The sequence below is a fragment of the Camarhynchus parvulus genome, chromosome 1 (assembly GCF_901933205.1).
Source record: "Camarhynchus parvulus chromosome 1, STF_HiC, whole genome shotgun sequence".
NCBI classification, from domain to species: Eukaryota; Metazoa; Chordata; class Aves; order Passeriformes; family Thraupidae; genus Camarhynchus; species Camarhynchus parvulus.
The window spans coordinates 9,107,449-9,130,695 of record NC_044571.1 but is presented as its reverse complement, the minus strand read 5'-3'; the positions used below and the strand labels follow the sequence as shown (position 1 = coordinate 9,130,695).

Below are 23,247 nucleotides of genomic sequence, written 5' to 3'. Positions count from 1 at the left end.
TTCCACTTATTTTCCAGACAGGCTATGTACAAAACGAGCTGGGGTACCACTAATGTTAGCCTTAATGTAGCTGGGAGTCAGATCAAAACCAACACACGCTGGGGCTTGGGGGGTGGGGAAGTGTGTGGTCAAAATAAATGGATCAGTGGGGGAAAAAAATGGGGGAGCTGATTGAATCTGATGTCATAGATATTTATCTAATTATTCATGTGAGAGAGAAAGGGGCATTATCAAACTTTTAATTTGGTGAAAAAAAGGCAAGCTAGAATTGCAGGGACATGCAAAGACGAAACAGTGATGCACCTAAAAGGTTTTAAAAAGAGTTCTGCAAAAACCATTCGTGGAGCAATTCACTAATTAGGGAGGGTGTTGTAGACTGTCACTGCACTGCACAAAGGCAAAATCTGGGATTTTTTTTAACCTAAACCACATCTGCTAGTTTTAGTAACATGTGTTAGGAAAATCTGTATCTTTGAGCTCTTTGGTCCTCATATAATGGCAGTTCTGTAGATAGCTGTGTGTTCAGGCTGCAGTTTCACAGTTCATTTCAGCAAGTGGGGTCTCATTTGTGTAAATGAGCACTGGATTGGACCCTTCCTTTTAAAGCTCAATCTGTGGCAAGGAGCTGGTCTCCTTTCTGATCTACTGTAACTGTGTCATGTCTTGTATTTTCCCAGTCACATGGTAGATGGGTGTAGCCATGGAGAAGACTTGGATGGAGAAGTTCTGTAGCAAAGATACAGCAGGTAGATGCCTTCTTCATGATACAGCATTGCTAGATAAGTATTGTTCAGTGATACAAAAGCTTCCTTTAAAAATTAATTACTTATAGCAGCATTTCTGAACAGTACCCTAAGTTTTTCAGATGATGGAAAACCTATTTTCCTTGATGAATTCTTCACTACAAACCCTGCAAAGTGAATACAGTCCCAGAGTAGCATACTGATCCTCAGAAAAATCCTGATAACAAGACTCAAAATTGCTTTTTTTCCTAGTTAGCAAGATAATGTATATGCCCAAATGATTTTTAGCTAGAAAATAATTTAGATAGAAGTAAATGGGTTGCTCAATACTAGGTGCACTAGCACGTATTGTTGCAAATATATGCTGTTTTCTATGTATTATAGATATGATGACATGGTACTTGAAAGCTAAAGAAAACACTAACATAGATTTGTACTAAAGAATAGAAAATTAATATCTGTATTTAAAATCTATTTACTATTTATTTATTTTTATTTATGTGTTAATAATATATATAAAGACAAATTGGGAAGACCAATATGTCAAAAACTGAAGTTGGAGAGAAAAAGCTGCTGTACATGCACTGCCAAACAATGCAGTCCCTCTTCCTGCATTCTCAGCTGGAGGAGATTACAATTTCTTTATTTTTAATGCCTAATGGATTAAAGTTCCCATTTCATTTCAGTGGGCTTTGATCAGGCTATAAGATGGAGCTGGGTCTTGAAATCCTCCCACATTTTAATATAATAATCCCTTCTTGCTCTTGCCACTGTTATTATAATGAGATGGCTTACATTATTATGAGCTGCAGATAAGGATTTCTGTTATTCTGTCTTGCACTGTGCAGCTCTAATTAATTACTTAATCATAGGAATAACCACATTTCACTGATGAATAAAGCAATGCAGTTCTGTATCAGTTTGTCAAGAATTTAGGTATCTTTTAGTGAATGGAAATGTTAAAATTCAATATACTTATGTGTTTATTAAAATACATAAGTTAAAAGGCTATATGGTCTTTTAAGAAAGCCACTAATGTCACTTACTTGGTTACTCTGAGCAGTGAGATGTGTGCACACAAAGGGATGAATTCCATAGGGAGGGTGTACACATGAGGCTGAATCAAACAGCCAGTGGATATGGGAGTGTGCTCTGCCCAGCCCCTGGAAATGCTCCTGTTAGATCAGAGCAGAGCCAGCTGTCACTAGGGAAGATCCCAAATCCATTAGGATTTTTTATCTAGTTGGTTCCTGTAACACATTTTGTTCCAAATATTTCATAACTGGAGCCTTCTTAAAGAATATTTAAGGTAGGTAAAACTTAGCCTATCCACTTCTTCTAAACGTGATTCTTCACAAATGCCAGGGAATAAACATTGAGCTCAGTGTCAGTTTTCTAGTGGTTTTTCCTGTGTGTCTCTCTTTGTAGAATTTCTTCCAATTCACATTCAAAGGAGACTCTGATATTCTCTGTGTTGTGATCAACAGCACACTCAAAACAAATCTGTCCCCACAACCGTTCTCTGTATATGAAGCCACATGTTTTGGAGAGACAAAACAGTTATTTGAGTAAGAGTTAGTCCATTCAACAATGAGAAAAGTCATGGAACCACCCAGTTTTTGAAATCTAGGTCCCAAACATTTCTGCAGGTTGAGTTCAGCACTGACTCTGGCAAGGGCAGCACATGAACATCCAGTCTCATGGGATACATCTGATAAAAATCTTGGAACATATTTGTTCATCTCTTTCATCAGACATGGCAGTTTGAGCTCACTCTCAGAGATTGGTGGCTTTTCTTACCTGACCTGGCTGGGTTGAGGTGGCTTCTAGATGTGCTGCAGTCACAGCTTCTGAACATAGTGCAAATACATCCCAGGGCTCTTTGGAAAATGCTCATTAAATCAGCAGGGTTTTTTCATCTTTCCCTTCTTCACTGTCTTATCTGATTTTTTTCTCTGTAATATATATGCTGATACAAACATGCTGTTGCAATCTTTATTTGTTGCTTTTAAGACATTGACAGAACAGTAACCTGAGTAGAGCTGTCAGCACTTTTCAGTGTAATAAAAAGTAAGGTACTCTGTGTACCCTTCTTCCTGCTTTGAGAAATCAACCTTGCAACCTTTGCTAGACATTCTCCATGGAATGATGTCTCCTCCTGCTCCCAAATTGGGCCTTTATGGACTGGAAAATGTATTCCTGAACAGATTAACAGATTCTGCCCTGGTGCTGTGACAAAAGACTGTTGTGGGAAACTCGAGAAGCCTCTTTCAGGGTGTAAAACACAGAAACTACGTCATGTTTGCACATTAGTTTCTAGGTTGTGTTTAGTTTCTAAAGTGTAGGCAATAGGAATTTAAGTGATATTAGTATTTCTGATTATGCTGTTAAAGCAAAGAGGATGCATTATGTGGGTATTGGTGCTTATTTGTGATGTACCTGTGTTTGTGTGGTGCTATTTGTGAGTAAAGCTGTAGATTACACATCAGTTTAAGGAGCTATATACTGTTCATGACTTTTAGCCTGCCATCCATAGATTACTGTCAGGGAATAATTTTGAGGGAAGCTAGATCTGTAGTGTCCAGATTTATTGATTTCAGGATTCATAACACCAGATGCTGTAAGTTTTATCAGCAGTACAGTTCTAAAAAATTTGACTTTATTTTTAATTGCTACTCACAACTTCTCATCATAATAATATGTTTATTTTGTGCCATTGCTTTCAATATCTGCTTTGATTGCATCATTGTTGCCTTCAATTTCTTTGCCTTTGTTTCCCAACCTTTGAATAACTTGAGGAGGCTGAAGAAGCAGCCCAGGTCTTTTGTTCTTGAAAATAAGATTGATTGATTTTGCTTAAGCAGGGTGTTCTACTAACTTGCATTACATTATTTTATGCTCCCAGATGGTCTCTTCTCTCTGGCTGTGCCATTTCCCCCCTGCTAAGGAAAAATCATTATCCTGTATAACAACTGTCACTGGTGTTTTACTTCATTAAATAAAACAGAGACTTTCTAGGGAGCATGGTCATTTCTCCATGCTTCAGTGTTTCAGTTCTGTCAGGACAACTGAAACCAAGTGAAATGGCTAAACATTCCAAAATTCACTTTTAAGTAGTTCTGAGAAATATACATAAGGGAATGCAAGTAAAGGGATCACCTTTATTGCTACTTTGTCAAATTAAGTAATGCCACTTTGATGTTCTAATGCTGATTATATATGGACATGGAAAGAGTATGACAAGAATACTGATTGGTTTTTTTAATACTGTGGAGAAAAACACGAACCATATGTATCTGCTGTATTCAGAAACATGGAGGGGCAATATGTGCAAATGGAAACTTTGATAAGCAATCAAGTTTTTGTACTCATATAGTTTTCTGCATATACAGTTACAGCATCTGCCAACATACTGCATGTTTTATGCCAACAGTGACCTATTTTAGTGTATGCATGCATTTTGAGAATATATCCTTGTTCTTTGGATCTCTGAGGTCTGCCAAGTAAATCTCAGGTGCAGTAATCTTCTACATACCTTGAATATTCACTGGCATGAGTGCATATTCTAATCTGTAGGAAGATTAGTATATCAGGACTAAAATTGCCCGATTGATTTTCAAAGAGTCTGAAGAATTAACAATTGCTGGCTGGCAGCACAGCCTGGACTGCTCTGAGAATGTATTTCAGTTTATATAAATATGTCTAAGACTAAGTAGTAGCAGCAGAAAGCGAATTTGAAAAGAAATAAGAAAATGACCAAAAATCCCACTATGGGGGGAACAACATACTTCAAAGCCATAAGCTAAAAATGCTCAGGGCCCACAAAACAATACAGCAATTTAGGGATGTGAACAGGCATTTCCCAAAGGAATAGCACAGTAGTGGTACAGTAAGCACTGTGCATGTTTCAGCTGCCTTGAAGAGCACTCCATTGCCATTATAGCAAAGTCATCAAATGTTAAAAAACATTTGCCTGTGAAGGAGTTGCCTGTAGCTGAACCTACTGCCTACTCCTGTCTTTTAATGGAACAGAAGTGATGTGCACTATCCATGATAAGGCAGTTTAAAAAAATACATTCAAGAAGCCAATAGCACCAACTTTCAATCTGCCTTTGAATTATTAAACTTGGCTAATTTGTACTGTCACTGTTGGTCCAACACCTCGTATATTGGAAATTCTACATCATGCTCTCAAAAAACAAATTTATCAATAGCATTCTGCTTGAAAATACACAAGCCCGTATTTATTTTTAATGCTTAGAAGGGAGTCCCTTGACTTTGTTCATGGCATGACTCAAAGAGAAGATGGAGGCATTTAGGTCAAGTACAGCAATGCCAACTAGAATGGCAGAAAAATAATTCAAAGCTTATTTTGCCAAGTGGTATAATGATATTTGAATACAAGATATTTTATAGTGTACTGATATCCAGCAACAGCATTGTATGAATATGCAGAAGTCCTTAAGTCAATTATATCCTGTAGGGCATAGAAAACAGGTTCTAGTCCAACATATATTTTTATATCATATAGAAGAGAAAGGCTGTTTGACCAGAAATTTATAGAAAGGCTGTTTGACCAGAAATTTAACTTTGCTTCTGTCTTCATAACCATGACCACACAAGAGGGAAGGATGTCCTTTAACAATGGTCTGGTTTTGCCACTGAATTGGCCTCCTGCACTCATTTTAAGAGCCTGATAGGCCACCTGTTGATGTCTGTGGTGAACCTCTGCTTGATTCCAGGCATGTAAGGTAGCTCCTTCCACATGTGTGAAACAGGGGTAAAACTATGTCATTCCTGACCCCAGGCCTACAAACTTTCCTTTACACTTGAGTCCCATGGAATTAGTAAGGCTTGTCTGCATGGTATGAGGAAAGCACAGGTGTTTGCATATGCAGGGCCCTGTTTGATGGCAATTTATACACATTTTATCTTGAGATCTCTGCAATATACGTGAATACCAATACAAATAAAAAGTACAGGGAACTTAAATGGCATTATTTAATATCTAGTTTGTGTTGGTGACACTTGATTATTCAGTATATTCCAGTGTGTGATGTTCATTCCTTGAGTATGTGCCACACCCTAGATTGGTTTCTCAGTGTTACAGCCATTCACAGCCATGATGTGGTACAGGCCTGTAGAATCAAGGTTGATTTGATTCTTTAGAGATGCACCTTATTGTTTGAAAGCAGGACCCCTGCTTTTCTAATATTTTAAACACTGTGATCTTTCAGAATGTGTTTATTGTATTAGTTTTGTATTGTAGATTATGATAGAAACTAGATTTTATAGCTTTTTAAAAAGCAGTGATAATACTAAGCTTCATAGTGGCAGATCAAACTATGTATATCCATATTATGAATATTAAAGCTGTGATTATATTTTGCCTTAAATAAAAGTCCAACCTTGAACAGTATGATTTTGTATTGGATTTTTATTTCTGTACTTACCTTTCACAGTGCTGGCAACACTTTCTTCCACAATAGTCATGACTCAGTGCTCCAAAAGCTTTTCAGTGGTTATCAAAAGTAAAATTAATCATTTTAGAATGAGATAAATCATCCAGGCTGCACACAGTGCTTAGGTAAAACACCTTATAGTAGTTTCCCATAAGACAAGACAGGTTGCTTTGGGCCTGTAGATTAAAGTTTCTCACTCTAGGTATTGGCAGTCTGCTTAAATCTCAGTTTCCATAGCCTCTTCCCTTTCCAGAAAGACCCTCCATTCCCAGTGAAGAATACAAGCATTAAATTCACCTTGGCCTGCCCACAACAAGGTTTCCATCTTTATCATCATGAGCTTAGCTCAACTTGAGCTGAGCAATGGGACTCCAGATTTGCCAGTGCAGTAGCTAAAGAAATGGCCAAGTGTTTATTGGCGCTTTTTGCATACATCTGGTGATACCGTAACTTGGACTAAAGAACAGTAGCAGATAAGCAGAAGTAGCCAGTAGTGTTATCCCATTAATAATATCTCAGACTTCTTGTCTTTCCTTCCTCTTGTGCTCCTATAGGTCCCAGGTGTGTAGCTAACCCCCACAGGGTGATCAGCAGTTACCTGGGAACAGGCAGGAACCAAGATCTATCACCAGAGCCAGCTGAGCACAAACCAAGTACTTGCACCAAGAGCAGGAGAGAAGTGATGACTGGAGACTCCTGTGCAGGACACAGGCACCATCTGCCAACCTGGCTTGGTACCTCAGTTCTGTTTCTTGCCAGGTGCTCAGGATCAGGATTTCATGAAAAGCTTGTCTTTTCCTCCGGCTGTCACCTTGTGCTGCTCATCCATGCAGGCATTGGCGATACTGCTGGGGTGACTGCACTTATCTCCAGAAGGACTCCAGAATTTTGGTGGTGAGGGAGAAAGGATCCTGCTGGTGAGGGGGAAAGGCCCAGGGACAGCAGGCAAATGCTGCAGGTCAACAGCTGGTGTCACAGCAGGGCTCAGGGTTCTGTGGCCCAAGAAACCTTTGAAGGAAAAAGTCTGGCAAGCAAGAGGAGAGGCACCTGGCAAAGAGCTAAAAGGGCACCTCTGACACTGCCACACTGCCCTGATCAGGGACTCTGAGCTGGGTGCATCAGGGGAACCTCTCCTGCATTCACAACTCCTTTTCTGCCTTTGTTCTGTTTTGATGTGGCATTTGTTTGTTTGTTTATTAATTAAATCATCTCTCAGCCTTTATTGCTGCACAGGCTTCTTTTCTTCCTGGTACAGAAGGAAGAAAAGGCCTTGTGTCTTCCTTTCAGATCTCTATTTTGTCACTCTCTACAAGTCCCTGACAGGAGCGTGTAGCCAGGTGGGGATCGGCCTCTCCTCACAGGCAAACAGTGATAGGACCAAAGGACATGATCTTAAGCTGCACCAGGGGAGGTTTAGGTTGGACAATGGGAGGAATTTCTTCACAGAAAGGATGATTAGACATTGGAACGGGCTGCCCAGGGAAGTGGTGGAGTCACTGGAAGCACCTGGAGGTGCTTCAGGAAAGCCTGGACGTGGCACTCAGTGCCATGGTGTGGTTCTTCTCCAGCGCAAGCGATGCCGTGGCTGTGCGATCCCCTCGGCCTGACCAAGTGCCCTCAGGGGCACCCGCTCGCCCCTTCCCACCAACCCCCTCAGTTCAGCTCTGTGTCTGACGGCTGAAGGAGACACGATGAGGGGCAGCTCCCCGAGCACCGCCGGGGAACCTTCCCCTGCTTCCAGCCCAGCCAGGGTCCAGCCCCGGCCAGGATCCAACGCCGGGCAGGATCCAAGCGCGGTCGGGATCGAGCCCCGGCCCGGATCCAGCCCCGGGCTGCAGAGGCCGCGGGCCAACGGCGAGCGCGGCGCTCCCTCTGCCGGGGACTGGGCCCGGGTGCGCGGCGGCGGCGGCGGCTGGGCGGGCCGGGCTTGGGCGGCCGCTGCGATGAAATTCCCGGGCTCAGTCCTCATCTCTCTCGTCCTCTTCATGTCCGAGACAGCGGCCGCGCTGTGCCTGAGCACGGACTACCACGACACGGGGAACCGCATGTGGCAGACGCTGACGCTGCTCTTCGCCCTCTTTCCTTGCGCGCTGGTGCAGCTCAGCCTGGTCTTCATCCACCGCGACGTGAGCCGCGACCGCCCGCTGGTGCTGCTGCTGCACCTGCTGCAGCTGGGGCCGCTCGTCAGGTCGGTGAGTCCCCGCCGGGGCCGGGGCCGAGCCCGGGGGCGCCCGGAGCCCCCCGGCCTTGGTGCGGTGCGGGCGGGGCCGGTCCGGCTCCGCACCGCCGGGAGCCGCTCCCGCGTCCTGCCGCAGCCGCGGGAGGAACAGTCCCTTGGGAATGCCTCGGGCACAAACCTGACCCCAGGGAAAGGGGCTCAGCCCTGCCGGGCCGCGGGGAGCCGCGAGAGCCCCTCCGCCTCCCGCTCTGCGCTGGGTTTGCAGCCCTGGGGCTTCTTGCTGATGGTTGTGTCTGTCCGCTGCTGCCTCATGCACAGCGCTTTGCTCTCAGATCACTTCCAAGAGAGAACGGGAGATTCTTCCACTCGGTTGCGAGTTAAGAACAACGATAGTACCCATCCCATCCCATCCCATCCCATCCCATCCCATCCCATCCCATCCCATCCCATCCCATCCCATCCCATCCCATCCCATCCCATCCCATCCCATCCCATCCCATCCCATCCCATCCCATCCGTGCATCTTGGAACATCAATGATGCTCTAGTCTGGCTTTTCCTTCCAAACGTGAGCTTTCCGCCCCAAATTGCTTTGGAGATTTTTTTGATTCCAGTTCAATGTCTCACTGAAAATACCCGTAGGGAAAAAAAAAATTAGAAGAAAAGTTACAGCAGTGTGCAACTCCAAGACAAAGTGTTTCTGGGGGGCATTAATTTTAAATTTATACTATAATTTTTTTATTTAAAAAGAAAGGGAATTAATTGCAGTGTGTATGTAGTAGAGGCTAGGAGAAATATCACCAACTTTTTGAAATTCCTGAATAGTGTGTGAAAGAAAGATTTGTTCACGCTAAGGAAAGGTGAACAGTTTGGATGTTACAAAATATCTTACACTTCAAAAAACATTGACTTCTTCTATAACTATGCTGTTTTGCTTGCTTTGTTAAAATTTTAAAGATGTTGAAGTTGTGGCTTAACAATTCTAAAAGAGCTCTGATTTTCTGAAGGCTTAGAACAAGCTGCTTCCACATTTTTGGAAAATAAGAGAGGAACCAAAGAGAAAGAGACTATCAAAAGTTAAGTACATTACTTTTGTTATTATAAATCAATTTATTGAGGTAAGATGAGGAAAGAATCTAATGTCAAGCCATAATATGTGAAGAAGCAGACAAAGTATTTGAGCAGCAAGAAGAAATTGAAGGATTTTCTTTTCAGTTATACAAAAGAAACATAGATTTATATTTTGACCTCAACCCCCAAGCATTACTTGACTTTCTGTTTCTTTTTCAACATCAAGTTTTCAGTTTACAACACAAATCTTATCTTGTGCAGAACACAGTTCCTGCTCTCTGGTGAACTCCCAGCTGAAGCCACTGCTGTAAAACAGTGAGCATATGAAAGCCCTCTCCTCTCCTCTAGTGTGTTGCTGACTCTGCACTTTCTCCTTTCGTAAAGATTTACAAACTTAGCATTTCCAGGAGGTTTGAGATGTTCTGGATGTGCTGTGCCAACAGCACAAGTGACTATGATGCCATAGTCCCCATGGCATCATTTAGGCATGACAAAGTGATGTATGTTGACCTCTCTCTAAACCCAGGATAACTGGAATTATAATTACTAATTAAATAGAGTAGTACATTCATACTACCTGAAAAACTAATTTTCTGCTAAAGGCTGGAAGGACTCTACAAATTAAAAGTTTAATACAAACCAAGTTCTCTTTACTTCTAGGGAAATGTGTCAGTTTGTAGGATACAGCACAAATGTCTGGGAAGTCAAAATTATTTGACACAGACAGTAAAGGGTTTTGGGCTTTGGGTTTTTTTTCCTTCCTTGCCTTCCTGCAGCTAAAGATTGCAGTATCTGTCAGAAGAGGAAACTGATTGCTTCCTGTCAGATATAGCTATGCACTGTAAATATTGTTGTGTTTTCAGCACACAAAATACCTTCCCTTTCCCTGCTTTGTACAGGGGGCTTCCTACCCTATGTGGACTGGCATACACACAAGGTTTGGGTGATAGCTAGAAGGCAAAGTACATTTTGGTTGTATCATCACTGCACTGTGGCTTTTACATTTTGTAAGCTGAAAAGGACCATTGTCCTTGGAGGCATTTTACTCCATCCTTGTAGGCAAACCTCTGATCCTTTGCTCCAGAGAATCCTGCTGCTCTCAGTCATCTGCTTCCCTCGTGTGAGGCCTGGCTCCATCCTCCCTGCTGGGACTCTTGTGCCCCCCTGGCACAGCCCAGGGCTGCTTAGGGAGAGCTGGGTCAAATTAGGTCAAATTAGGTCAAATAGGACACAGACAGTGGAGCCTCCCCAGGCTCTGACTGCTTGTGGCAGGGAATGGAACGTTGAAGAACCTTGAGGCTGTGTGTGATGACATGCTGCAACAGAGGGCTGGCAGCTTTGGAGGGCTTTAAAAGAAACTTAACAACAACTTTTTGACTATCTCTGTTTGATACAGCATAGTCAGGATTCCTCTGTTCAGACTTAAATACTCAGATATCAGTGCACTGCTTTACCATCAGCCCATATGTGTTGTGTGAGTTTTTCTTCATCATCTTAAAATCTAGATTTTTTTTCCCTTCCTTTTTTCCTTAAAAAAACTCCTTTAGAGTTGAGGAATGGTTTGGGAATATCTTGGCAGGGAAGGAGGGTATTTAGCCTTGCAAGCCAAATGATTCAGCCTATTTTGAATCATCTGAGTGATGGAAAAAAAGTACTTTCTCTCATAGAACCTTCTTGCATGCCACCACCTTCCCCAACCACCCACACTCCACCTGCTCAGGAGGCACTCGCTGTCCTGCTGCTGCCACTGGAAGGACTAAAATTAGGTAGCATCCCTCTTCCCAGAGAGGACTTTTGGTGTACTGTTCATGTACCCTTTTTTAATTTTCCTCCCACTCCCTAGGAGTTTCTCTATAAATTCAGAGCAATTTGTAGAGCAAAATTCCTATTCCCCTTAGTGGCCTGGCTGTGATCCTTAGGATGCAGGCATGCCAGAGGCTCTGCAGAGACTTGGCTGGAACAAAGTGACTGCAGGTTTCTGGGCATCATGGGGATTCCTGCAGCATTTCAGGTCAATGCCACTCCTTGTGAATGTACTTGTCTGGATGCTTAAAAGATTTATTTGGGTAGGATTGGTTTTGGGTTTTGTTTTTTGCAAAAGGAGATTATTTTACCACACTAAGTAAATCATAACAGAAAAAATTACTTAAAACAGTAGCCAGTGTCAATGAGAGGTTTATTACTTTTGTCTTGTGTCTAGGGAAGGTCATGATGAGCTTTTTGGCTCAGACTGCTCCTGTGCTAGGGTCTGTCTCTTTGTTCTTTTCATTTGGGTGGCACTTGTAGCACCAAAGTCTCCTTGAGATTTTAAGCACTGCTACAATTCCAATACATAATTACTGGATGTTTTTTTTTTTGCTGGTGCACTGCTCTACACTTAAGGATTTCTTCTAAATGTAAATAACCCCTCAGAGAATCAGGGAATTGTTTAGCTTGGAAAAGACCTCTCAGATCACTGAGTCCAACTGATAACCCAGCACCACTTAGTGCACCACTAAACCATGTCCATGAACACCACATGCCTTTTGAACATTCCTAAGCATGGTGATGCTTGACACCACTTCCCTGGGCAGCTTGTTCAATGCCTGACTGCCCTTTCAGTGAAAAAATCTTTACTAATATCCACCTGAACCTCCCCTGGACCAATTTTACAGCATTTCTTCTTGTCCTGTCTCTTGTTATCTTGGGAGAAGAGACTGATCCTCACCTCAGTACAACCTCCTGAGGAATTGTAGAGAGTGATAATGTTCCCCCTGAGCCTCCTTTTGTCCATACCCTTCATGATAGGCACCAGAGAACCCCCTGTTAACTTGCTTGCTCTTTTCAATTCTTCAAGTAATAAAAAGGTCAAGAACTGAAGTGCAGATTTCCAACAAACTGACTTGGCCAGTCAGGGCTTGCAGTCACACCCTGGGGATGTTGGTGGTGCTGGGACTGTGAGTCTGCTCATGCAGGGACTCCTGATTTACTGAAGACTCTACTAAACTGGCATCATCAAAACCAACTGCTGTGAACCTGGCAGTGCTTCCACCTGGTACCAACTTCATGGAGAGGGAAGTTAGAGTGACTGCAGGTATCTTTGGAACTCTGTCCCCTGGTGCTCTGTTAGTGCAGTGTGAGCCCAGCCTGTTTTGTGTGAGGAGATGCAATCAGGGGAGGGCTGGGTCAGCAGAAGGATGAACTCCTGCAAAACAAATCTCAAGTAAATATAACAGGCCCCCTATATAGAACACTAACGACTGTTTTCCTCAGGTTATGATAGGACAAGGATATAAACAATAGACTTTTTTTTTTAATGGGATCAGGCTTTGTTTCTCAAGGCATAAGGAGAAACAATTACATGTACCATGTAGACAGCAGCACAGCAGATGCAGGAGGAAGCTTGCATCAAACTGCCAGAGGAGCTGATGTTATGGCCAAAGTTTGAGTCTGTGAGCTGCAGGAAATAAAAAAAAAAAAAAAAAAAAAAAGCTCCAGGTTTTTTTACAATCATTCATGTTTTGGGCATCTAATTCTGCAGTTTGAAATCTAATAAGCTCTAATGGTGCAGATAATGTTTCAGTGACATTGTGCAGAAACCTTGTCCCTTGTGAGTAGTCTCTCTTTGCTAGTGACCTGCTTAAAAGTTCAAAATAGAACAGGTCTAAAAACTTTCTTTCCTTGTAGGACTTCATCAGCAGACCTCCCTGTAGGAGATCCTCCTAGCTTTAAACTTTACAACTCTTGATGTGCCTCCCTCTTTTCCAGATGGGAAGAATATGTTTAGAGTCTCTTGAGCAGATGTGTTAGGTGTCCATGGTGGGGTGAACAGGAAATCAGTGCAGGTAAAAGGTAGAACAATGAGTGAGGAGCAGATCTTTGCCTGGTGCAGGTAAGTAAATCTGCAGGACTGGTAAGTCTCTTGCATACTTCTCTAAAGAGAAGGAATTAGTGAAAATTATGTATCAGGGAAATCTACTTGTACATTTACAGAGGATGTGTCTGGGTAGATCTCAAATAGCCATTTGTTCTTGGAGTGCTGGTTGGGTGTGGAAAGTTCCATGTTTTCATTGCCTTCTCCCTTTTCACACCACCATTATTTTGCTTGTGTTTCAGTCCCACGCATCCATGATAAAAGAGGGAATGAGGTGCTCACTCTCAGCAAGTATATAAGGGTAGGATTATTCCTCCTACTTACTGTGTAGAAGACAAATGTGTTGGGGCTGAATCACTCTGTGGGCACAGTCAGGATCCCTGGAAAAGTATGGCTTTTCTTTCTGCCAGGATGTTTCTGCAGCAGGGTAGAAAACAGCACCATCCTTTTCTTACCTCTTAACTTTCACTCTAGAAAGTACATCTGACTTTTTTTCCTCAGAGCAATTTTTGTTCCTGCACAGCCAGTGCTGTGGTTGGCAGTGCCTTACATGCAGAGGACACAACAGCTGCTTGCCTTCTGCTCTTGACACCATGTGGAGGGCTCTTGAAGTGGCCCTAAACATCATTGCAGGAGATGGATTGTGCAGAAGTTGGGATCTCTCCCTCCTGTCCCTCTGGAGCAGAGCAGCAGTGAGGGCTTCTGTGGAATTCACCGTGCTGCAGGAGCTTGTAACTGTGGGGGAAAGCTGCCACGAAGCAATCCCCTTCTTGCATTGTCTCTTAGTTATATTTCATGCTAAAAAAGAGCAAGCCAGGCAGTTCATTTAAAGACAAGATGCCCAACCCCCTCAGCATGTGCTTCATAGGCAAAGCACAGTCTGACACAGCAACGTGATCTGCATTGATACTTCATCACAGTTCTGGACCCTTCTCCTCTGCATGGTCATTCAAGTGACTGTGCCCCTCCCACACTTTATTCCTTAAACTTTTAGGTTGGTGCTTGTTCTTTCTGGCGTGTCAGCTGCCAGTCTGCTCCTGCTGGAAGCAGTTGCTTGGGCAGTGGCACCAGCTGCAATCCTGAATGCATTTGTTACTTGTTCCAGAAGGCCTGACTTCCAGAAACACTCTTGCATGGGACTGGCAGGGCCTGGGAGAAAATGGGCATCATTATCAATGTAATCTGAATGCTTGCATATAGCATTTTTATTACTCTGTCATAGTGGTAAAGGCCCCATTTAGCTCTAAGGTTTGCTCATCAGACCATTTCACATTATGTTTGCTTTTCTGTATGGTCAAAAAATCCCCATCACAAACAATATACTGCTACTTAATATCCAGCTAATAAAAAAAATCAAATGCTTGCTCCAAAACTCTGAGTTTGGTTGGTTATAATGTTTGCTATTGTCAGTAGTCTCATAAATCTGATCTCCTTAATGGGATCACTACATATTTTTTTTTGATGGGTCCCTAGACTATATCTGCTTCTAATCACACACAGCAAGAGTTCAGAGCCTGATGCTGAGATCCAGTTTTCCATAATATACTCAGACTTGCCCTCAGCTCAGGGTGAATGCATGGCTGTGAATACTAAATGAGACAAAAATGGTCTGGGATCTTTCTTTTTGGAACAAAATCGATTTGTTGGTTTCAGAATCTATGCTGGCTTCATAAAGCCACAGTGCTTTATTAATTTTTCACACTTTCTTTTTGGCTGTGTGGGTTCTTTCATGTGGAACAAGATTGACAGGGAGTGAAAAGATTAATGAGGGGAAGACAGAAAGTCACCTCTGTGAATGGAGCATCCAGAGCAGCAGGAATGTTGAAAAGCTTTAGTCATAATGATAGCTGAAGCCTAGTGAATCAGGAATAGTACTACACAATCCCAAAACTGCTCTTCATCTAGAGTGTTTGAAACTTGCTAGTGGTCCAGTTAGAGGAAAAAATGAAGTAAAGTTTATTAAATTAAACAGAAGTAACTTTTTTTATTCTCCCTTCCCCTTCATCTTGAGATTTCACCTGTTCCTTGCTTGTTATTACTTCCTAGACAAGGGTGAATATTTCCCAGTGTTTTGGGTCCTGCTTGATGCCCAAGCCTGCCCTTGACACCTTCATACCTAAGCAGTTCTCTTAGAACTACTCTTCATGAGTAAACTTTATAAAACTATGAACTAGTTTTCATAAAGTTTTAGCCAGTTAAAAAACAATCACTGGAAGGAAGTTGCAGATTTCTTTCCTTGCAGATATCTCTCCAGGGCTGTTATTTTCTTTTATACTCCAGGAGCCAGATTGTCCTTGTTGCTGCAGCATTTTCTGGAGACAACCTTTTCTGTTCTCTCCCAAATGTATGGATTTATCTCTGTGCGTGGGTGAAGGCAGCAAATAGTGTAACAATATGTAATTTATGAGTAGAAGTGTATGTGCTGGCACCAGTTTGTTCCTTGGGAGTTAGTTGGCAATAAGTTAGACCTGTATAAACAAGAGGGTTTGGCTCCCACTGTGTTTAAAGTATGAAGAGCTGCAGCAACTGGAAACACTGCATCTTCTTAGTTAGAATCTTTTTTGCCAGATTATATTTAAGATTTCTTTAACAGAACAGTAAACATAAGCCCACTTGAGAACTAAAGCTCCTATTCTTGTGCCTTTAAAAAAAATAATGTTGATTTCAAGGGTTGTGAGGCTCAAAACTGCTCCTTTTCACTGGTCTGGCATGTTACTGGTGTTTTGAACCATTGCTTGGTAAAGTTTGGAGGTGTGTGCACCTGCTTGTACGAGCTTTTCCCTTCAGATGTTTTAAGGCAAAGGAATGAAAAGTGGGTTTATTGCCATTAGCATGTCACAGATGAATCGAGAACAAGAAGGAAAAAACATGAGTAGCTGAAGTAGCACACTTCCAGTTTGGGTCCTGGGTTTGACATCCTTGTAGTGGATGAGCAGTTTAAGGACTTTAATGGGACAGCAGAGAGCAAGGACAGCTCACAGAAAACAATTAAGCCTCCTCCCAAGTCTGAGTGCTACAAGCAGCCCAAAGGGCACTGCCAGGTTTCTGCCCTCTAATAACATGTAATTCCTGTTTTAAAGAATGAAATCTGTCATATTCCAAGTTTACCAGGAGGAGAAAACCTACAGGCTTTGCTCTATGAAAAAATAGCTTAGGACTTAGTATGTGACTGCTTAGAATACCAGGAAGTGGGGAGACCTTTCATTCTTTCATTTTTCCCTGTTACTCTGTCTCCTTGTTTGCTTGTAGGTGTGTGGAAGCCCTTTATATTTACTTCCGTGCTGGCAGAGTTGAAGATCCCTATGTCAGCATTACAAAGAAGAGGCAGATGCCCAAGGATGGGTACTCAGAAGAAGTAGAGAAGGAAGTGGGACAGGCTGAAGGCAAGCTGCGCACACACAGGTCTGCCTTCAGCAGGGCCTCCGTCATCCAGGCCTTCCTCGGCTCAGCGCCCCAGCTCACGCTCCAGCTCTACATCTGTGTCCTGCAGCAGGAGGTCACGGTGGCCAGAAGTAGGTGGAGCTGTTGCTATGACCTTTTGGTGTTTGGGTGGGAGGACAGTCAGTTAGAGCTGCCTTGCACAAGAACCAAGAATTCTGCAATGGGTTTCATCTCCCTGATAGCTTTTGGTGGTGATGTTGCTTTCAAGTTTATATCGTCATGTTTTAGACTTGGGTTGCTGTAAAAACACTGATTTGATAAAGTGACCATTATGGTATGAGAGGGAGACAGCTGGAGGGACCAAGCTGTCTACATGAAAAATTTTAAAAATCACCTCTGTTCCATTCTTTTTGAGCAAAACTTTCTGGAAATTCCTTGGGGTATACTGCAGAGCATGTTTTGTCGTGCTGCCTCAGGGAAGATATACTTTTAGGAGTGCAGTTTTATGTATGAACTGAGAACATGAACTATCTTTACTATCTGATTCTGAAATCAAAAGGCAGGACTCAGTAAGCTGCTGTGCAACTGTGGTCATCTCATCTCTGGACCCAAGCTGTTAAGCCTTCACCAAGCACAACATGGACTTACCAGGACCCATCTCTCTTACTGTGAAACTCTGCATCTTGCTTCCCCATTCCTTGATTTCCTGTCTTGCTGCTAAATGGAGAACCATCTCTTACTGGTCATGGGACAAACAGCTTTTCAGTGTGAGAAAGGACTTTGGCACCTGTGTGAACTTGAACATGCATTTCCACTGAAACACTAAATAGCTCTTGTTGTATCTCTAAGGCCATGAGAGGATCTTTACCGGGTTCACAGATAGGGAGGCTGAGGCTAAGGTGCAAGTTTCTAATTGAAATAAAGTCAAATATAATAATCATAATCATAATAATAGTAGTAATGAAGGGGATAGAGAGGATTGAGAGGGGTGGAGGGAGAGAGAGGGAAAAGAATAAAGCCCAAGAAAGACAAGTGATGCACAAACCATCCCCCAGCATCGACTGGCTCCTCCTAAACAACTCTCTCTCCCCAGTTAATACACTGAGTATGATACCAATGGTATGGAATATCCCTCTGGATAGTTTGGATCATCTGTTCTGGCTGTGCTTCTTCACAGCTTCTTGTGTACTTCTTCACTGGCAGAGCATGGGAAACTGAAAAGTCCTTGACTTAAAGCGCTGCTGGGCAACAATTAAAACAGTGTGTTATCAACATTATTCTCCTACTGAATCCAAATTCAGCCCTGTATCAGCTACTAGAAAAAAAATTAGTTCTACCCCAGCCAAAACTAGAACATCATAGCAGTAGTTTCTTGGAAGACATTACTCCTTCCAGTTCCTGAGTGAGACATTACTCTTTCGAGTCCCTGAGTTCTTCATTACTAAGGTAGGTCCTTCAAATAACCGTGGCACTTATGATGTGGGATGGAGACAACATGATTGAATCCTTTGCTGAATGGTGCAATTAACAAAATCTCCAGTCACTTTGCTGTAGATGGCGTTTACTTGAGAAAGGTCATCTTTTTATTGTCTTTCTTTTATTACTGGTTTTGACCTTGCTGGTCATGACTTACAAAGAGAAATCCTGTGTTCTAGATGATCAGAGAATTGCATATTTAATAATCATTTGTAATGTTCTATTGCTTTTAGCTTTTTCAGTCACTGCTGAGATAAGTTGTAATCACAAACTGATAAGTGACAATCCTTGGGTGAAATGACCAGAGATAAGCTTTGGCTCACCAGAGAGTTTGGTAAACCCACTTGCAAATGCAGCAGTTATTTCATGCTTCCCAGGAGCATCTCCACACAGATGGAATTCTAAAATACAGAAATACAAAGAAAAAAAAAAAGGTGTTAGGAATGATGTCAATGTCTGTTAGAGCTCATTCATCAGAAAAACAAGAGTCCTAGCCATCTTCTTATTGTGTGTATCTTAGCTGCTGATATACTGAAACCTTCTGCGGTCTCTTCATCCGGCCAGCCCAGTTCTTATTCCACACTTCAGATATCTTCAGCTTCCCTGTTCTTTGACATTGGTCCTCCAAATTTCAGGCTCTCCTCCATTTGCATCTGTTATAATTATTAATGTCTTTTATTTTGATTTCCACGTGTTTTGTCTTGTGTCCTGATCAGTCTGTTATTTTTCTGGATTCCTACATATCCTGTCATTTACACAAGCATGTAAATTCTGCTTGTTCAGGGGTAATGAGGTCGGTATCACCTGAGAACCTGAAGCTGTTTTACCATCATGCTGGGGGCATGGCATGTCCATATCAAATCTGTTTGAAACTCCTTAGTGCTTCCAGTGTTGGCTTGAACACTTCTGAATAGAGCATGTATCCTTGCTGAGCCCTTTGTCAGCCAGAGCCATGCTACAAATTTCTTGTGTATTTCATGGCATTCGTTAATTTCTCTGGATGTTTTCTTATGGATTATTGGGGTCTTGCCAGTGTCTGGCATTCTTCAAAATTGTCATTTCACAGTCTGCCAAGAATGTAAGATCAAGACAACCAGAGAGCTGCAAAAGCAGGGCCAACTCTTGGGGTTAGTGATGAGCAACATAAAGCTTTGGTGACTGTTTACATGAAAAGTGTAAAAATATTGGATGTAATACAAGATTGGAAACCCACATGTATTAGCCTACTCTGAGTCCTAGTTCTATTTTGTATACATGTAACTATAGTATCTATAATAGATTTCAGTGGTACTTGTGAGGTAGCTCATCTAGAGCAGAATTCACTGTAGTACTTTCTGAAGTGGAAAGGACCAGGTTGTGAAAGGACTTCAGATGTAATACCAAAGCACAACAAAGCAAATCAGCGCCTCCCTGGATGACTCTGTGAGTGTCCAACTCTGATTTGTAAGGAAAAGCCATTTGGGAAGAGGAAGGAAGAAGAGAAATGCCACCTTTATAAGGACTGTTGGAGGATTTGGAAATGTACCAGGGGAAAATACTTTGCCTTTTAAATTTACATTTCTTTGCCTGCTCAGGATGAGTGAAAGCAACAGTGTCACCCTGTGGTATTTCCCTTTGTGGTTGCTTCAAACCATCTTTCTCACTGGATTAAAAATTATGTTTGAACTGAAGGTTTGGTGACAATGATGAGCTTTTAGGAAAGGAGTAGGAGTGGACTAGTGTGTTAAACCAGAGTCAGCATGACTTATTTTCTATCAATGGAGAAATGCCTCTTTTGAAGGTTTGAGTTTATAAGATAGGTTTGAGATTAATGTAGATTCCCTAAAGTGAAAATAGGGAATAAGATCAATGTTTCAGCTTGTCAAAGCAGAAAGCTAGCAGAGTTTCAGCACAGCAGCACTCAGTCCCCAGTGGGTACATCTTTATGTTCCTTTAACTCTGAGAACATTCTTTTGCTTCATGAGCTGCTGGAATTTATGTTCTTTCACAGCTCAAAACTACAGGAAAGATTTTGTAAAAAGCCATAGGATATCAAGCAATATTCTTGACTGAACTCACCTGCTCTTCTGCTTTCAGCTAATGTTTTTCTAAGACATAACAATTAAAAATCCCAGCTCTATGTGTCTTTTGCACATAGGTTTACTGTCACATGGTTATTTTAAGTCACTATAAGAGACATCATTCAGTGCTGTAAGAAAGATGTAAAAACTACTGACTACCTACAAACAATTTCAGCATAAACGTTTTCAGAGAATATATGCACCACCAAACTAGCATGTACAAAATTACCATATAAAATGATAAATGCTTTTTACCTTACTGAGTGCCTTGGAAAATTAGATATAAAGACTTAATTGTTTTCCAAAGTAATTCCGAGGTGTTTGTGGGTCATAATGAGATTAGCTGAAATGATAGAGAAAATTATCTTAGAAAGTTGTTAGAGGTCTTAAAATACACTTGTTTCTTCCAAAGGAATGCTTAGAAATTAATGACTTCTAATTAGAAAAAAAGCCCAAACCCTGATAATTTTGGCCATAATAGCTATAGCAAAACAGGGAATCCAGTTTATTTATAGGATACAAATGTTTATTTGTAGGATATTGGCACACAAACTAATTGAAGGCTGCAGAAAACACTGGTTGCTAAGCATTGCAAATGTAATTGACATAATTAGGAATTCCAAACTCTAATTATTATATCTGAGGCAATATCAGCTATTCAGCATGTTAGTAAAAATTGTGAATAAATATTTATATAATTGGACATGCAAATACAAAAAAAACTGGGGGCAGTTAGCACTTTGTTTACTCTCTGTGTTCAGTATTCATGTACATTGTACCTACTTAATAAGGCAAGACAGGATGCCCTCCTGGTAACATCTGGTCTCTGCCTTCACTTTCTGCAGAATTCAAATGTGAAACCTTCCTTTCAGGTATTCTGGGTAGGTGGGAGGTACTGAAAATTGATCTGAATTTAAAGACATTTTTAATGGGAGTGAGGTTTGTTTTTTTTTTTTTTAATGCCTGATACAGATTAGTGTATAAAGAAAATTGATATATAGGAAAACACAGTGCTGCAGGCAGGTGAGTAAATATCTCTCTACACAACCAGAGACAATGGGGGAAGTGCTGGGTTTAAATTCCTTCAGCTTTCAATTTTGAGCTGTATCACATACCTTTTTTGTGATTTGCTTCGACACAGAATTTCACAAGCACCAAGTTATCTGCATGTCTAAGTTACTCCAAAGTTTCACCTTCTGTTTTGCAGTTTTTCATCTGTATGGAAAGAGAGTAGCACCCCTGTGCCTTGTGGAGTACTGTAGGAGTTAGGGAGCAGGTTGGATACTGTAATGATGGGGCTGTGAAATTACCAAGGACAGCCTGTGTATGAACAGCCCTGGGCAGGGGGAGGTGGGACAGACAACTGCTGAGTGCCTTCTTTTTCTTACCAGTTTCCTGAATAAGTATCAAGCAGGGACCAAAATAGCAGGTAGGATTAGAGTCATGTGCTGGGTTTGGCTGGGGTAGAGTTCATTTCCCTCACTCAGGTATGGGCTGGGAACGTCTCCTGTGGCATAACATCCTGCTGGGAATCCCCAGGCGTGCAGCGACACTGACTGCACCTATGTTCCCCTGATGCAATGCCTGCTGCTAAGCTGAAGGTCCTGATTTGTCTTTTCTCTCTGTAGGTGTTTTTATGGTTCTCTCTCTCCTGTCGATCGTTTACGGCGCCTTACGCTGCAACATCCTGGCCATTAAGATAAAGTACGACGATTACAATGTCCGTGTGAAACCTGCTGCCTACCTCTGCATATTCATGTGGAGGAGCTTTGAGATCGCCACACGAGTCACAGTGCTGGTGCTTTTCGGTTCAGTCCTTCAAATCTGGGTTTTCGCCGTCGTGCTAGTGAATTTCTTAGGTTTCTTCCTCTACCCCTGGATTCTCTTCTGGCTTAGCAAGTCGCCATTTCCTGAGAACATAGAGAAGGAATTGAGCAGGTTGGGCACTACCATTGTCCTGTGCCTTCTCACGTTCCTGTATGCTGGCATTAACATGTTCTGCTGGTCGGCAGCGCAGGTGGAGCTCAGCGACCCCGACCTGATCAGCAAATCGCAGAACTGGTACCGCATGACCGTGTACTACATCGTGCGGCTGATGGAGAACGCCTTCCTCCTGCTGATGTGGTACGTCTACAGAACAGACTTCTACCTCTATGTCTGTGCCCCAATGTTGTTCCTGCAGCTCCTGATAGGTTACTGCATGGGCATCTTCTTCATGTTGGTGTTCTACCAGTTCTGTCACCCGTGCAAAAAACTTTTCTCCTCCAGCATTACTGAAGCTTTGCTGTCCTGTTTCAAGATCCTCTACTTTATTTGCCAGCATCACAAATCCACTCTGCTGACAGGCAAGGTGGTGATGAAATCTGAAAATACTGATGAAGCACGGGGTAGTAGCAAGACAATAGATTCTCAAAACAGGAATACTCATCAAAGTGTTTCTTCTAATGCCTAGTACAACTGGAAGCAAGTAGGTGCCTTTGGAAGGTGGCATATCACCTGCTGGGAGCATTGTGTATCTTAGACATTGTGTCTTGTGGGTAGGATTTCTTTCTTGCAGATGTAGCACTGCATGATGGCTGACATGCCTGTTTTTGTGGAGAGCAGTGTATGAGTATTTGTGTTTGTGTATGGAGAGCAATCGTTGTTTGTAGATTTCTATTTCAGAGCCTTTTTGCACATGGGTTTATTGTCACATGCTTATTTTAAGTCATTATTGGAGACATCATTCAGAAACTGTCCTGATGCTCACCTTACTCAGGAAGTCTGAGGATGGAAGGCAATGACTTTTATTTCAGGATGTCCCATGGCATGCCACCCTAGCATGGAAACAGAGCTTAGACCTGGACTATGTATGGACTGTAGCTGTGGTCTGCTTTGATCAAATTGCAGACTATTTTACACTCTAATCAGTGTAATAAGATAATACTTCTCTCAGTGGTAGAAGAATTGGACTTGCACAATGCACTATAGTCTGGGTTGCCATGAAACAGCCAATTAGCCAGCACTGACACAGAAATGTGACT

At 42.2% G+C, this 23,247-nt stretch overlaps 1 protein-coding gene across 1 annotated transcript; it reads left to right on the top strand.

Annotated features, from left to right (window-relative positions):
* Positions 1-8,148: 8,148 nt before the first annotated feature.
* On the top strand, positions 8,149-23,069 carry XK (X-linked Kx blood group). The gene is made up of 3 exons (XM_030955328.1): positions 8,149-8,393; positions 16,557-16,819; positions 21,853-23,069. The coding sequence occupies exons 1-3, from the start codon at positions 8,149-8,151 to the stop codon at positions 22,674-22,676; spliced, it is 1,332 nt and encodes a 443-aa protein (XP_030811188.1). The 3' UTR covers positions 22,677-23,069.
* The last annotated feature ends 178 nt before the right edge of the window (positions 23,070-23,247 follow it).

Excerpts from the sequence above, each read along its gene's own strand:
- XK (XM_030955328.1), top strand. The coding sequence starts at position 8,149 with ATGAAATTCCCGGGCTCAGTCCTCATCTCTCTCGTCCTCTTCATGTCC. Across the intron at positions 8,394-16,556 it reads CAGCTGGGGCCGCTCGTCAG|GTGTGTGGAAGCCCTTTATA; the intron begins GTCGGTGAGTCC and ends GTTTGCTTGTAG. Across the intron at positions 16,820-21,852 it reads GGAGGTCACGGTGGCCAGAA|GTGTTTTTATGGTTCTCTCT; the intron begins GTAGGTGGAGCT and ends TTCTCTCTGTAG.